Source organism: Nematolebias whitei, chromosome 10 (assembly GCF_014905685.2).
Source record: "Nematolebias whitei isolate Nwh7 chromosome 10, NemWhi1, whole genome shotgun sequence".
Taxonomy (NCBI): domain Eukaryota; kingdom Metazoa; phylum Chordata; class Actinopteri; order Cyprinodontiformes; family Rivulidae; genus Nematolebias; species Nematolebias whitei.
Window position 1 is genome coordinate 12,309,421 of NC_056507.1, and position 14,477 is coordinate 12,323,897.

The 14,477-nt window shown below is 40.7% G+C and overlaps 1 protein-coding gene across 1 annotated transcript in view; it reads right to left on the reverse strand.

Moving 5' to 3' along the window:
* Positions 1 to 359: 359 nt before the first annotated feature.
* Positions 360 to 14,477, reverse strand: part of tead1a (TEA domain family member 1a) — a 71,217-nt gene continuing 57,099 nt past the window's right edge. The window contains exons 4-12 of the mRNA XM_037683362.1: positions 13,488 to 13,550; positions 10,754 to 10,885; positions 10,549 to 10,598; positions 9,636 to 9,697; positions 7,979 to 8,106; positions 5,250 to 5,423; positions 1,290 to 1,427; positions 848 to 1,000; positions 360 to 761 (exon numbers count right to left, since the gene is read on the reverse strand). Of these exons, the coding sequence (XP_037539290.1) occupies positions 648 to 761; positions 848 to 1,000; positions 1,290 to 1,427; positions 5,250 to 5,423; positions 7,979 to 8,106; positions 9,636 to 9,697; positions 10,549 to 10,598; positions 10,754 to 10,885; positions 13,488 to 13,550 (1,014 nt within the window). The 3' untranslated portion in view covers positions 360 to 647. The remainder of the gene's footprint in view (positions 762 to 847; positions 1,001 to 1,289; positions 1,428 to 5,249; positions 5,424 to 7,978; positions 8,107 to 9,635; positions 9,698 to 10,548; positions 10,599 to 10,753; positions 10,886 to 13,487; positions 13,551 to 14,477) is intronic.

Here is a 14,477-nt window from a genome sequence, read left to right on the forward strand (position 1 = left end):
CGTGTCTTTCTGTACAAATCAACTCTAATAACGCAGAAACGTTGTTTCCTCTGGTTATTGATGATACACAGGGTCTGACCTTCAGTGTGCATCGACACTTTTTAACAAGGGAGGGGGTTAAAACTGAGATGTTTGGTCCTTTTGTTGATTTTTTTCCCAAAAGCACATGACAGAAGCCCTTCTTCCATTTCCATCGCCACAGCAGCAAAATTCAAATGTGCTTCAAGTGGAAGAAACCAATTAACGGGAGACGTGACATCTCCTGGCGATACCAGAGTCACGATGTTCTCGGAGAAAACCACCCGGGTAGATTCTGATTGGTTTCCATGGCTGCGCTGTCACTGTGCTTGCTTTCTTTCTTTTTTTTTTTTTTTTAACAGCTAACGAGCTACTGATGGGCAGTTTGTGGAAGAGATTTTTGCGTCTCGTTTGTCCCGTAGAGGAGGTTACTGCAGGACACGGCGCCGTATCCAGACGTTAACGATCACCCCTTTATTATCTGTTTAGTAATGCAGCCATTTCTTTTCTGCATCAGCTGAAGTTTCGTACAGATGTGGGATCTGTTTTGTACGCATCTATTCTGTCTTCCAGCATCACCAGTAACAAAGCAAAGGCCATATTTGTGTGTTTCTGAGAGAGTGAGTGCGTTATTCCTTGACGAGTCGATAGATGTGGTGCTGCGCTCCGTGATCGTTGTTGGACACCTCGAACACACACGCCATGCACAGCAAGGTCTCCTGAGTGTCTCTGTTGCTCACCACCTGCACACACACACACCCAGCCGGGTTAAAAAGGCTAAAATAAAATATCTAGAACTGCACCGCCCCAGCTTGACTGATGCCCTCACCAGCAGAATAGTGAAGTTCTCCAGCACACTGTTCATCATGTACTTCTCAGGCAAGTGTTTGAGCTTGTGGATGAAGTTGATCATGTATTCGCACATTGGCGAGCGGCTGATTCTGTAGACGAAGCGCCCGTTTTCAAACCTCGCGTACTCCGTCTGTCAGAGAAAAGAGAAGGAAGTGGGTTAAAGCTCAGCCTCTTAAGGATCCCTGGTTTCTGGCTGATTAAATACTGAACCATTCTGACATAAGACGTGGGAAACAAACAGCTTGTGGTTTACTTTATTCTTCTGCATCTTGTAGGCCCAACAAAAATGTAACTTTTTATATAGTTTGTTGCACAAACTGTAGAGTCTTATACATACAATTAAAATTAATACCCTTAAAAAAAATCTTTAAACGTCTCTGGGAGATTAGAAAAAGAAAAGACGTGACGCTCATCCTCACCTCCACCTTCTCGACCACCTGCTTGCCAAAGGAGCAGACTTTGGTGGAGCAGGTGATGGTCATGTTCTCCGAGCTCTCGTACTGGCTGGTGACGCCGTAGAACGCTGCCGGGTCGTCCTGCACGTAGTTCAGGTCCGCCTGCAACACCGCAGAGCAAAAACATCACCTGAAATGTTGAAACAAACGTGACGAGAAGCACTGACGGTTGGAGAACACCGCCCTCTGCTGGCAGCAACAGGCACTGCACCATCTGCTTAAATCCTTTATAATCCAATTATGATTTGATATTAAATACCTGAGATTATTGAAGAGTTAATCACTTGTTTGTCCCTTAAAATAAACAAGGTCAAGTTCAAGTTTTTGTTTCTGCTTATTTCAATCTTATTTGCAGTATTTATACGATTTCCGTCCCTTCCTGGACAGTTAATACTTTAATTAACAGTAAAACTCTGGTAAAAAAAAAAAAAAAATCAACTAGTTTTTTTTTCCAGCTCTCAACCGCTCTCTCACGTGTTTAAATTTACTCGGCACTGCAACAATTACATTAAATCACACCAATTAAAGCAGGTCGTTACTTATTAAATGTTTTGTATATTTTGTCTTGCTGTAGAAGCATTTAAAGGCAGAAAATAACTGAATAAAACACGATTCCACGACTAAAAAATTACCACATTTAAATCTTGAAGCGACCCCTGAAAAACGTATTACAAGTTGTATACATGTTCCTGAGAAATGAATAAAATAAAACTCAAGAATGTTTCTGTGAAGCTGGAAAATGTTGAATCAGAGCAGCGAGGACGTGCTGTACCTGGATTACAGGTGTGTGTGTGTGTGTGTGTGTGTGTGTGTGTGTGTGTGTGTGTGTGTGTGTGTGTGTGTGTGTGTGTGTGTGTGTGTGTGTGTGTGGGGTTGTCCCATTTTTAATGATTTCTTTCAGGAGCAGTGTGTGTTTTTCAGCTGTGAGCAAACACACACACAAGCACCATATGCTGAGCCGCCGCCGACACACACACTTCAGCTGTTACAGCAGCAGACTCCATTGCGGTGGATCTGAGGCTCAAAAACACGAGATGTTGTACACTAAACCCACTCCACCGCCCTCCTGTTTATGATCTTCACTGTCTGTCAGCTTCACAACCTCGTCTGCGTTTCGTCCAGCGCTTTGATAAGCTCCACCCCCCCAAAGCAGCGTCTCTTCAGTTATTGCTTGGCAACAGTAACCATCAAGACCGTCTTACTGAAACAGTGAGCAGAAATCAGGTTCAAGGGTCCACAGCATCGTTCATTCCCACAAACAAACGAATCAATCTGAGCTGCAGACGAGGTTTCTGTCTGTGTTTTGCACCCTTAAACATTTAGGTTTTTTATTCCAGAGATTTTAAAAGAAAGCTGCAGTTTTCTTTGCAACAGGACACTCCTGACAAGACGAGACAGATTTTAACATATTTAAAAGAAAAAAATAAAACTACCGCAGACGGCACATAATACGTCCATCGACAAACAGCAATCTAAAGCAACGACCTGGACGAGCAAAGACCTCGTATAACCTTGATCTGTGACCTTGACCTTAGAGCTGGGGTAATTAAAAGTGTCTGCAACACTCCGCACGGTGATGATACATATGTCTTCATTAAATTATTGAGCAGATCAGAAGTTATGGGCGGGACAAGAGAAAGTTTACAGACAGACCGTACCAAGATGTCCGCCTTCCAAAGAGAAAAGCTTTTTCCACAAATTCATACGACTCTGTCTGACTTTTCATGATTCTTTTCAGAACCTTCTAACTTCTTATTAAAGCTGTTCACGCCCCACTCCAAAAAAAAAAAAGTACGAGTGTTCTGTATTAAAACCAGCTGATTCATTGTCTTAGGTTTTCAATTGCAATACTTTCTCAGTGCTTTTTTCAAGTAATCTTATGTATTCTACTGATATTTGTATGTTATATACATATTGTTCTTTTGAATGGAGTACATTTTTATTAATATCTGTTAATCTAGGGTTTATTCCTGATCAACTCTGGTTGCTTTAAATGTCGTTGATGAATACATTTGATTTAATCTTGGTGTTATGGCCATGTCCTGGCTCATTATGAACGCTGGAGCGCATCAAGTCCATCTTTTAAAACTTGGTAAAATATACACGTAGTCTTTCATCGTCCGACGGGAGTATCTCTTGGTGTGTTGATGGTCTCTAGGGTCTGCCTCCATTTAAAGAGCATCTACTCCTCTCATAAAGCGCTAAGAATCGATAAATGTTCCCCACGAGCCACAACGGTTTCATTAGCTGCTTCTGATCCGCGGGCTGGTTAGCTTTAAATCAGAGGGTGACGTCATCTTCATCATGAGAAACTCTTCACTCCTCAATTCTAATCTGCCACAGGAAGGATCCAAACCAGCAACAAGTTACAGATAAAATGTATTTTTTAATTTCAGGAGGATATCCAATAAGACCAACCGGCTCTAATCGTTCTTTTATATCAATTTAAGTCAAACTTTGCCCTTGTTTTGTGATAAAGTACCATAAAATTAATACTTTATTTCACATTTAAACAAATCAGCAACAGCTCAGAAGTTTTCAGCTGTTGATAAAAACAAACGTCCGTTCCCGAACTGACCCTGGATCAGGAGAAGAAGCCTCTTTTTAACAACCGGGGGTGAAGATTCCTGCACAAGGAAGAGGCGTGTTGTTATTTAAACATCTTATTTGTAAAAGTTGGTCAAACGAATCAAATTCAACACTTCTGAACATCAACAGGACTTTTTTTCAGTTGGAAGTGAAAATGTGAAATCCTGATGTTTTTTAACATTCACCTCAGACATGAAACATGATGAAGCTTCGAAAATGTTCAAAATCCTCCCAGTTTGCTTTATTTTGGAGACTTCAAGGTTGTGTGTAGTCGTCCTTTTTTAAACTGACTGTCTGTTTTTAATAAAATAAACATCCTGGGTAGGGGTGCACTGATTTATCAGCCCCGGTTTACTTAATTTTGGGAAATCGGCTGATACTTGCATGAGAAACCGATAAACCGATTTATGGTAATAAATCTGAACTTTTCGCACATTTTCATGCACAAAACATAATTTTTCAAGGCATCGTGTTTGGATACGTTTTGACAAGATGTATTGTTTAACGCCCAGCGTGTAAAAAGTCCAAAACACCTTTTTTGTTTGTTCCTCATCAAATCCTCAACAGCTTAACGTTGAAGCTGAGCTGCTGTAACCTAAGCGTCAGCTGCGTGTCACAAATATGTTCATTTGAGACCAGTTTTCGTGTTTAAGATGTAGCCTGGAGCAGCTCCGAGAAAGAACAGCAACGCACGTGCGCGCACACACATGCACGCACACACAGGTGGGAACACACAACCCCTGAGTCAGGAGGTGAGCAGGTGTTCAAACAAAGCGACTGAGCTTTCATCAACCCACCACCTCTATATCCCAGGTGGAAAGACAGAACACACACACACACACACACCTGAGTGCAGACAAAGACATTACCCTGCATGGAAAAGTACAGAGTAAAGACTGGGCTTCTTCTCCATGATGACCAGAAGTGTTGAAATAAAATTAAGAAGCTCAGTTGATAGAGCTGCCTCCTCTCAGCGAAAAGGTTGCCGGATCAAATCCCAGTCCGGGGACCCTTCTGGGTGGAGTTTGCATGTTCTCTCTGTGCATGTGTGGGTTTTCTCCAGGTACTCCAGTTTCCTCCCACAGACCCAAAACATGCGTGTTAGGCTGATTGGTAACTCTAAATTGTTCCTAGGTGTGAATGGTTGTTTGTCTCTTTGTGTCCCTGTGATGGACTGAGACATGTCCAGGGTGTGCCCCGCCTCTCGCACAGTGACGGCTGGACATGGACACAAGTGACCCGAAAACGAAGAAGCAGGTAAAGATGATGGATGGATGGAAGAAGAAGAAAACGATAAAAGAGATGAGCTGAAGTGAACAGGAAGTCGTTCCTCACCCAGAACTTGATCAGGTAGAAAGCGTTTTGGGGGCCCTTGCTGAACAGCTCCTTGAGGCCGCCCTTCTTCTCGGGGAACTTGTCGTAGATTTGCCGGATGTCCACACACTCCAGCAGCGGGTCGCTGTAGCTCGGGCTGCTCTGGTTGATGTGCACAAACAGGTGCTTGTTGTACTGAGAAGAGGAGAACAAACAATCTGATGCAGCCAGGAGGAGTCTGAACAGATGGAAAACAGATCATTTGGATTTAAACATCCTGTTGGAACAAAGACATTTAATGCTCCACATCATCAACCTGAAGCACTGAACGTCGTATCTGACTGGTCTGAGACCACTGACATCTTAAAACCAGCACATTTTCCAGAATGGTCCCTCTGAAATCTGCAAACAGCAAAGCCTCATTCTGAGCAGCCGGTTTCTAAAACTCATGACCTGCTTTTGTGCACAAGTGCATTCTTGCTCGTGCACGTTGTTCTGTTGTCCACCGGTACAGCCACAACATTAATGGTTTAATCCTCATTTAAAATGATGACGGGCAGATTTTATCATCTGTGCTGTTTTTAGACCTGAACGTTTGCCTCGGATGTTTTCTGTCACTGTTTTGGGAGGAATTGTTGCACAAATGTCCTAAACCTGTTGAAAATAGGACTGCGCGATATATGCAGTACACGCTAGAAACTATAGACATTTAGCCTCTGATAGAGATCTGTCTTCTTTATTTTTTCATTCAACCTTTATTTATACAGGTTAATCCCATTGAGTCCCGGAGACTCATTTACAAGAGAGACCTGACTTTCTACCGGCTAACCGCAGTAATGCTGTGTCTGATGTAAAATCTGAGTTGTCAGATATAACAGTTACATTTTATTGAGTTGAAAACTGTGCATAAATTATGCTAAAATCTGTTTTTTTTTTTTGAGAGAGCTAAGTAGCAAAGCTACAAGCTAACTACGGCCGGCTTGCCGTACTGTTGCCATATTCAGACGCATGCGCAAAACGCTGCGTTCCATCGAAAGTTAAAGTTGGTCAGCTTTAGAGAAACCTGCTCTCTGATCTGTGAAAAGAACGCTGTGTTGTGTTACTGCGAGACCCTCTGGTCAAAGCCACAGAGGAAACTGGTCGCCATTTTGTGTCAGCTCTCTTTAAAGTGGAAGGAGACGCCCACTAGAGGGTTGGAGGATGAAGTGTTTTCAGTGTAAAATGCTGCTCTGTTGCTGTTCATTTCTTAAGTGAGAAGACTGAAAACTGTTAAAAGAGTTAACAACATATTATTTTGTTTAAAACATATGGCTAAAACTACATTTGATGTATTTTGCACTGTTTTGCACTACAATAAAGAAGCCTAATACTTGATTTGTTTTTTTATTTAATAAGTCTCTGGACCAAGCAGTTGAATTTTCTTAATTGAGATTATGTTGTGGTATAGCAGTTTTCAAAATAAATGATGTCAAAATGACATCCTATGCTTTTTTTTTTCATTCCTATTACAAGTTTTATACCAAAAACATGATATATATCATTACCGCCACCCATCACAATAGATATCGGGATATGAATTTTATGCCATATAGCACATCCTTAGTTGAAAGCTCAAGCAGCAGGACTGCACGCCTCTGTCAGAAATCATGAACCGTCACAAACGTCTCAACATCCTGGAGACTCCCCCATGACAGCGTTTGTCAACAGCTCAGGAGGTTTTTACCTTCAAATAGATTCATGTTCCTCCATGATGAAGTAAATGCTGAGGCTCGCCGTTTTTTTATTTTTTATTTCCACTTAATATTCAAGTTTCACTTTGCAGTTTCTACAACAATGTTTCCACTTGGGACTGATGACTATTTAACTCCAACTCCAACACTAATGATTATGATCCTATATATATTTTATGTTGTCATCTTTCTTTGTTGCAATTAGGTCTCTCTTGTAAATGAGTCCTCGAGGCTCAATGGGATTTACCTGTATAAATAAAGGTTGATTGATTTTAACAAACTGTTGATTGAGAGTAGCGTTTCTTCTGAGAATACGTCGACTCGTTTCTGAACGGCTTCGGGTTTACCTGATGTTAGGAAACAGAGCGACTGTTCTGAGATCAGGTTTTATTATGAGCGGCATCGTGAGGTGAAACTTGCAGACAAAAACCATGAACGATTTACTGGATTTCATTATGATAATGGTGAAAAAAAGGAGAAAATTTGTTGAAAAGCACCGATCAGTCTGTTCAGAAATAACAACTGAAAGCTTTACAGCTGGATCTGCTTTTGTTGTCCAACCAGCAGATCTGAATTGTAAATTTTTTACATAAATGCCACGCTTTTTGCTTTTAAGGACTTTTTTTTTTTTTTTTTCAAGCGTTCCCCTTTCTTTCCTTTTACAGCAGAGTAAATCATGCACAAAACACGACACAATAGATGCTGTTTCAAAGTCATTGTAAAACATTTTTATGTACTGTCCAAACAGAAAGCAACAAGATGAATGCCAGCTGTCTGTAAGCCCAAGGTAGAAAAATGACAATGAATCCACGGCGTGGCAAGATGACAGATAGACTGAGCAGACGGAGAGATAGAGCTTTACAAAGGTTATTCATACGAGGAGGCACACAAAGGGCTCTAATGCTGTTCTCTGCTGCAGGGTTATCTGTCATCTCTGTTTATAGGACAATAGGGAGTGCTTATTGTACACTGGAGTGTGTGTGTGTGTGTGTGTGTGTGTGTGTGTGTGTGTGTACTCACTGCCTCCTGATCCCTCTGCGTCTCCAGGAAAGATGAAAACTCCACCAGTCGTAGTTTGGTGGTGCCGATGGAGCGACCCTGCCACGCCGGCTCTCGGTGCGTTTGTGCGGCAGCGGGAGGCTCGTAGGCTGGACGACACACAAACACAGTTTATGATGATCAGAACGAACAAGCGCACAGGTAGTGGTAGCTGGAACGTGTGTTGCATGTGTTTACATTACAGAAACAAAAAGACAGGTAAGAGGGTTTGACACTCAAGAACGATTTTAAATAGGTCGCCATCTTTCCACTGATGAACATTATTGCCAGGGGAATTTAGGTAAAGGTTATGGATGTTTATCAGTAAAAGTAACTCATGTTACATGATGTTAAGAGAGTTGCTTTGTCTGCCTGCAGGTTCCTTTTAGATAAACTTCCAAGGCCTTCTCCGTCATCTGTAAGCTGGAAAGCAGAGGTTTTCTTGACTTCGTCTCTGTCTGATAAGCATTATTAAAAAGCACTTCTTTATACTGTCCGTGGGCAGATCTCGTGACCGGAGCTTCAATGTAACATCTGTGTAAGCTTGTGTATGAACTCTGCCCCCTAACAAGGAGTAAACAGATCTAAAAAAAATCTTCTTGTATCCTCAGAGTGGCTTATTTGAGTAAAGAGATGATGAAAGGATGTTTATTTTATCCAACATTTTTGGTCCTTCGAGCCGGATGCTTTCTTAAAAAGGTACAGTTTGCAAAGTGTGAAGAAAAAAAAAATCCTGAATTCTATCATGGGTTTAAAAAACCTTTTCCAAACCCAAATGAAGCTATTATCTAGCCCTTTCCAGGCAAACTTGAAAGACATTCTTTCTTCTATATCCCATAATAAATGTCAATGTCAATTTTATTTTGATACCGCATTTAAAAAATAAAAGGGTTGCCCAAAGTCCTTCACAAGTTACATAACAGAAAAGCTATAAAAAAAAAAATCAAATAAAATGTGTCTTATTTATTTAACCTCAATTCAACCAGAAAGAATAACTCACTTAGAAGAAAAATCTATTTTTCTAAGTGTGCCCAGTTTAATCAAATCGCCCATAAAAAACAACAAACACAATAAAAGTGACTCAAAACAAACTCAAACAGAAAACAGCAGATCACAAAAGTCCTGATGGGACTCGAACTGAACCTGGATAAAAGCGAATTTTCAGAATGGATTTAAAAATTGGATGGACTCAGCAGTCCGAGCATCAAGGGGCCATTTGTTTGAGTCGGGGGGGGGGCAAAACAAGATCCTCTATAAACTTTTAATTTAAACGCTGCCTGTCTAAATAACTGAATAAATCACAATGATCCACTATATCAACTTCCCTTTTACACGTTGGCTGTTTCGCCTCTGTTACTACCTCGCAGGCATCAGGGACGAACTTACTTCAGCCCCCCTCACCGTCTCGGTATATTCAGAAGTCACACAGAGGCGACCAGAAGGTATCGAAGTCCCGGTCTGAGCTGTGTTGTGAAAGAGCTTACAGATTCTCTCAGTTTGACCTCTTTGTGAGACATGGGGGGGAGCTAGAGACCCGGGTGTCCCAGCAGAGTCAAAACCACCCTGTGGTGAGGACACGTCATCGATGGCCGGGGGGTTACTGGCAGAAAGAAGGTAATTGTCCTGCGGTCTCTCTCACCTGTGATTGTGGTGGTCCCTGCCGTCTGCACAGAGTAGGCTTGCTGGGAGAACGGCTTGATGCTGGGAGAGGAAGAGAGACGAGAAACAGACGAGAAGCCATTAAACATTAAAAAAAAAGACTAGAAGAAGAGACTGGTCTCATTGTAGCCACATTATACAAAAAAGAATTCTGCTCTGTGTCTTGTATGAAGAGAAGCAGGAGCTCAGAGGTCAAGAGCAGCTCTGAGTTCAGTAAAAGCTTCACAGCCCCATTTACTACCATTATCATCATCTCATGCACATGCAGCCACGCCACGAGCCACGTGAACAGACACTAATGTAAGAGAAGGAACCGGCAGGAGGCTCGATTTAAGATCTCTACCTCATTTTAAACTCTACAGGTGGGTATTGTGTTGACGATGACGAGGTAATCAGTGTTTTTCTGTACGAGGACAGATCTCGTGCGAGTTAATCACATCGATGCTTTCTGAATAATCAGCTCGGGTTATCATGCATGTGCAGAAACAGCCTAATGGTACATTCAGATGCTAATTAATCAGACGGGGAAATAAATGTCTTTCCTCCACAAAGAAAAAAACAACTAAATAAGGGTTTCTATTAAAAAAATATATTTTATGAAACCAAACTGAACTGTTATATGTTATCACCTAAACTGTTTCTATGAATGAAAATTTATAATCTGCCATATTAAAAATAAACCCAAATTCAGTTCAGAACAGATCCAGATTCAAAACCAGTACGAGACAGACTTCTGTTCTGGACTGAGGACATGGACGAGATGGTTTGCAGAGCCCTTTCCTCCGTGTTCTGGTGAATTTAGACGCAAACGTAAAACTACCCATTAATCCGAGTTAAATGCTGATAGCAACGCAGGAAGTTAGATGGGAATTGATCATCTGAGCGTGACTCACTCCTCTGTGGTGGAGCTGGATTGTCCTCCTGGAATCATCCCCTGCCACAGCTGAAAACACACACACACATGAAAACAAAAATGTGTGCCATCACCTGTAACTGCATATATGTCACTAGATTATACAAAACGTCTCTTTCCCCCTGTATTTGTTTGTACAGTATTTATTAATTATTGCAATATGTGACTGTGTGTGTGTGTCTTACCTGTGCATTGCCAGGGAAGCTGGCGCGAACGATCCCAGGCAGCAGCTTGCTGTGTATGGCCGTGGCCGACACGATCTGAGCCGAGGACATGGACGAGATGCTTTGCAGAGCCTTTTCCTTGGCGTTCTGGTCCTGGACGGGAACACACACATCCAAAACATTATCGGTATAACACTGCACACACACACACTGCACCACAGTCAGTTTGTAAAAAACAAAACAGACAAAAAAATTGGAGGAATAATTGCAAATAGATAAATAGCATATTTTGTGAAAATGCAGCATAAATGCTGAGAGCTGAATAAATTTGCTGAAGAAGTTGAAACTGAGTTAATATTACCAAAAGAAGCAGAACACTAGCTAAAAGAAACAATAGCAATAAAAAAGCCAGCTAAAAGTTTTAAAAGGCTAGCTAGAAGCTTAACAGAAGACGTTAGCTTGAAGTTAAAAATAACAAAAGGCTGGTTCAAAGCTAAAAGTAGCAAAAGGCTAGTTCAAAGCTAAAAGTAGCAAAAGGCTAGCAAATAGGAGTTAGTTTTTTAAATACTAGTTAAAAGCTAATCACAGCTGTAAGCTTGAAGTAGCAAAAAGCCAGCTGAAAGTATCAAAGTGCTAGAAGCTTAACAGAAGAGGCTAGCTAATAGGAGCTAAAATCAGAGTACTACCTAAAAGGAGCAAAAGAAAGCAACAATAGAGCAAGTTTGCTGAAGCAAATTTCAAAAATGACATTTAAAAAAAAAAAGTTTGTAATTAAATATTTTGAAAGGTATAAATGATGCAAAAACTACAGTAAGTCATAGCATCGGTCTCCTGAACGTGCTGAACATTTTGATATTTGATCGGCTAAAACATCGATTGCAAAAGCCGCATGGAAAAGTGAAAACAGCGCGAGGTAAAAGGTGAAATCACACAAACACTGTAGCAGCACTCTGTGTGTGCAGAAAGTGATCCACAGATCTGACCGAGCTTCAGGAGACGAGGGGAACATCAGCTGCTGGAGCAGCTGCCTCCGGGCGAAGAGTCGCGTGATGCAGATTTACAGAGACATTAAACTTACAGGCTCATTTGTAAAATCTGAACTCAAAACAACATGGAGCAGAAAAGAGCTGAAAGAAATGGAATTAGAGGCGCTGCGATAGCTGGAGAATTACTAATTGGCAGCTTCGCTCACGTTAATTGGCACAGAGAGAAATCTCTCCTCCTGGGAGGAGTAATAACATTAAAGGAGGGACTGAGATGGATTTATATTAAACTCAAGAACCGTACGGTTGAATCCTTCACCTGAACCTAAGAACAAACAGCTGATGTGTTTTAGCAAAAAGAAATAAATGTGTGTGTGGGTCTACTTTGTTAAACCTTTTTTAAGGTTTTTAAAAATGATACGTCAGTGTGTTTATACTTCCTGCTTGAATTTTAGATGAAGATTATTGCAAATTTATTAATATTTTGAATATTTCCAGAAGCCTAAACATCTATTTTGACTATCGAGTAAAATAACATGACACAATTATGAATTTTTGTAAGTTTTATTAAAATAATAATAATAAAGTTGAGCAGCACAGTGAACATTTTCACAGTTATGATGTTGGACAATAAAAATATTTATATACATTTCCCACAATTACAGTCTATCGAATATATCAATGTTTTCGATATTTGGTGCTTTTCTTTCGTTTATGTACGGTTATGAATTTACAAAAAAACAATATTTTCAGGGTTTATTGGAATTTTTAATTGTTGGCAACGGAAAACAAAAGTATCTATATACTGTATATATACTGTAAATGTTACCTTGGCTTGAGGTTGGTTTGATTAACTGATTAACTGATGATTGACTGGTGTATTGCACATCTGGTAAAGTTAGTAAAAATTAAAACAGCTATAAAAAAAGTCATTTTACAGATCTTGAGCTAAAACTTGGTGTGGTAGTAGCTGAAAGTCATACTCTGAGCACTAACAGATCACACAAGGTCTTTGTTTAAAACGTTTGCAGACAAGGTGGCGGGTTGTGTTCGGTCTTTTAATGAGTGCTTCTGTCACTATAATGTTAATTTTACATATAAAAACGAAGAAGTAAAATATGTCTGAAAGGAAATCCTAAAGTATTTTTTTCCTCCACCAGTCTACATTTTCACAAGCATTTATTGTTTGCAAGCGTACTCCCTGATCCATAACTAGTTTGCTTCTGATCCAGATCAGCTCTAATATTCTTTACTCCCTCTTTATTATTTATTTTACGACGGTAAATATCAATTGACGCTTTTGTTCAGCCTTCTGGGAAAACGAGCTCCCCCTTGTTGTTTTTACATAAAGTTGATTACAACCAGTAGCGAGGGAGAAAGAGAAGAGAAAGATGGTGAGAAGGAAGACGAGATTAACAGACTGAGGGAGGAGAATGGAGGAAAGAGGTGAGAAACGAATGGATGAATGTAAAGAAGGAGAAGAATGACAGGAAGGAGGAGATAAGAAAGAAAGAGCTAAACGGGTCTAATTAGACACCACGGTTACTGGAGTCACTGAGACAGGCATCTTTCCAGTCACAAGGAGAGACGAACGCTGAATTTAGATTTTGTGCCGAAGACAACAACAACAACAAAGAAAAACTTATTTGGGTTTCTGTGGACGATTCAGAGTCATCATTTCTTTCCTGATCAGCTGTTCTAAACTAACGGATTGCAAACCACTTCCTGTGAACCAGAGGATTTCATCATCCTCTGCAAACATTATGGCTCACCTTTAGCTTGGACTGAAACTCCCTGGATTTTCTTCTAGCCAAGACCTGGATGTGACTGGATACCTGGAGAGGAGAGGAGATGGAAGGGAGGGGGGGGTTAGGAGGAAAAACCAAACAGTGAGTTGCCATGGTTATGAAAGGACTGTTGCCATACTGGAGCTAGACACACGGACACACAAAACACACACTGCACACAATACACTCCCCTGAGAACAGTGAATAGACCAATCTACGCACATCTTTAGAGAGGGCAAAGACACCTGAGAGCAGGCCAAGAACCACACTTCATCTTCCTGTCCAGACTCTTTGCTGTCAATCACTTTTGCTCTTTTTCAACATAATGTAATAAAAAATTTAAAATCTGTTTGTTTCTGCTGATGTAAAAAAAAAAAAAAAAGTCACCACAAACAGGAGAAATGCTCTGCTAATTTAATCTAAACACTTCAATGTACAATGTTTGTAATAAAAAATGTATTATTTATAATAGATTAACATGTTAATTGATTATCTCCCCCCCCCCCCCCGCCCCCCATATCTTGTAAACAAAATGAAAGGGAAACTTGGAACTCCTCCACCTGTGGCCATGCTCTTTGGGAAGTGACGAAAAGAATGGTTCAGCACACAAGTGGCTGAGAGACGCTTCCTGTAAAGAGGAGGAAGGCTCAGCAGCTCAGCCATCAGAGAGGAGCTCGGAGTGGAGTCGCTGCTCCTCCACATCAAAAGGAGCAGGTTGAAGTATTTTGGCCATTTGTTTTTTTTTTTTTTTCTTTCCCTAGAGTGGTGTTATGGTCATGTGTTTTCAGGAGGAGGCCTCCAGGGAGATCCAGGCTTTGATGGAAAAACACCGGCACAGACGGCTTAAGAAAAATTTAAGGTACCCTGAAATATCCTGGAAGAGGGAGGTCTGGAAATATCAGCTCAGGATGTTAGTCCTGAAAGATGGTGATATAGAAATTATTATTTTAATGCTTTTATGCCAATCTAGACCTA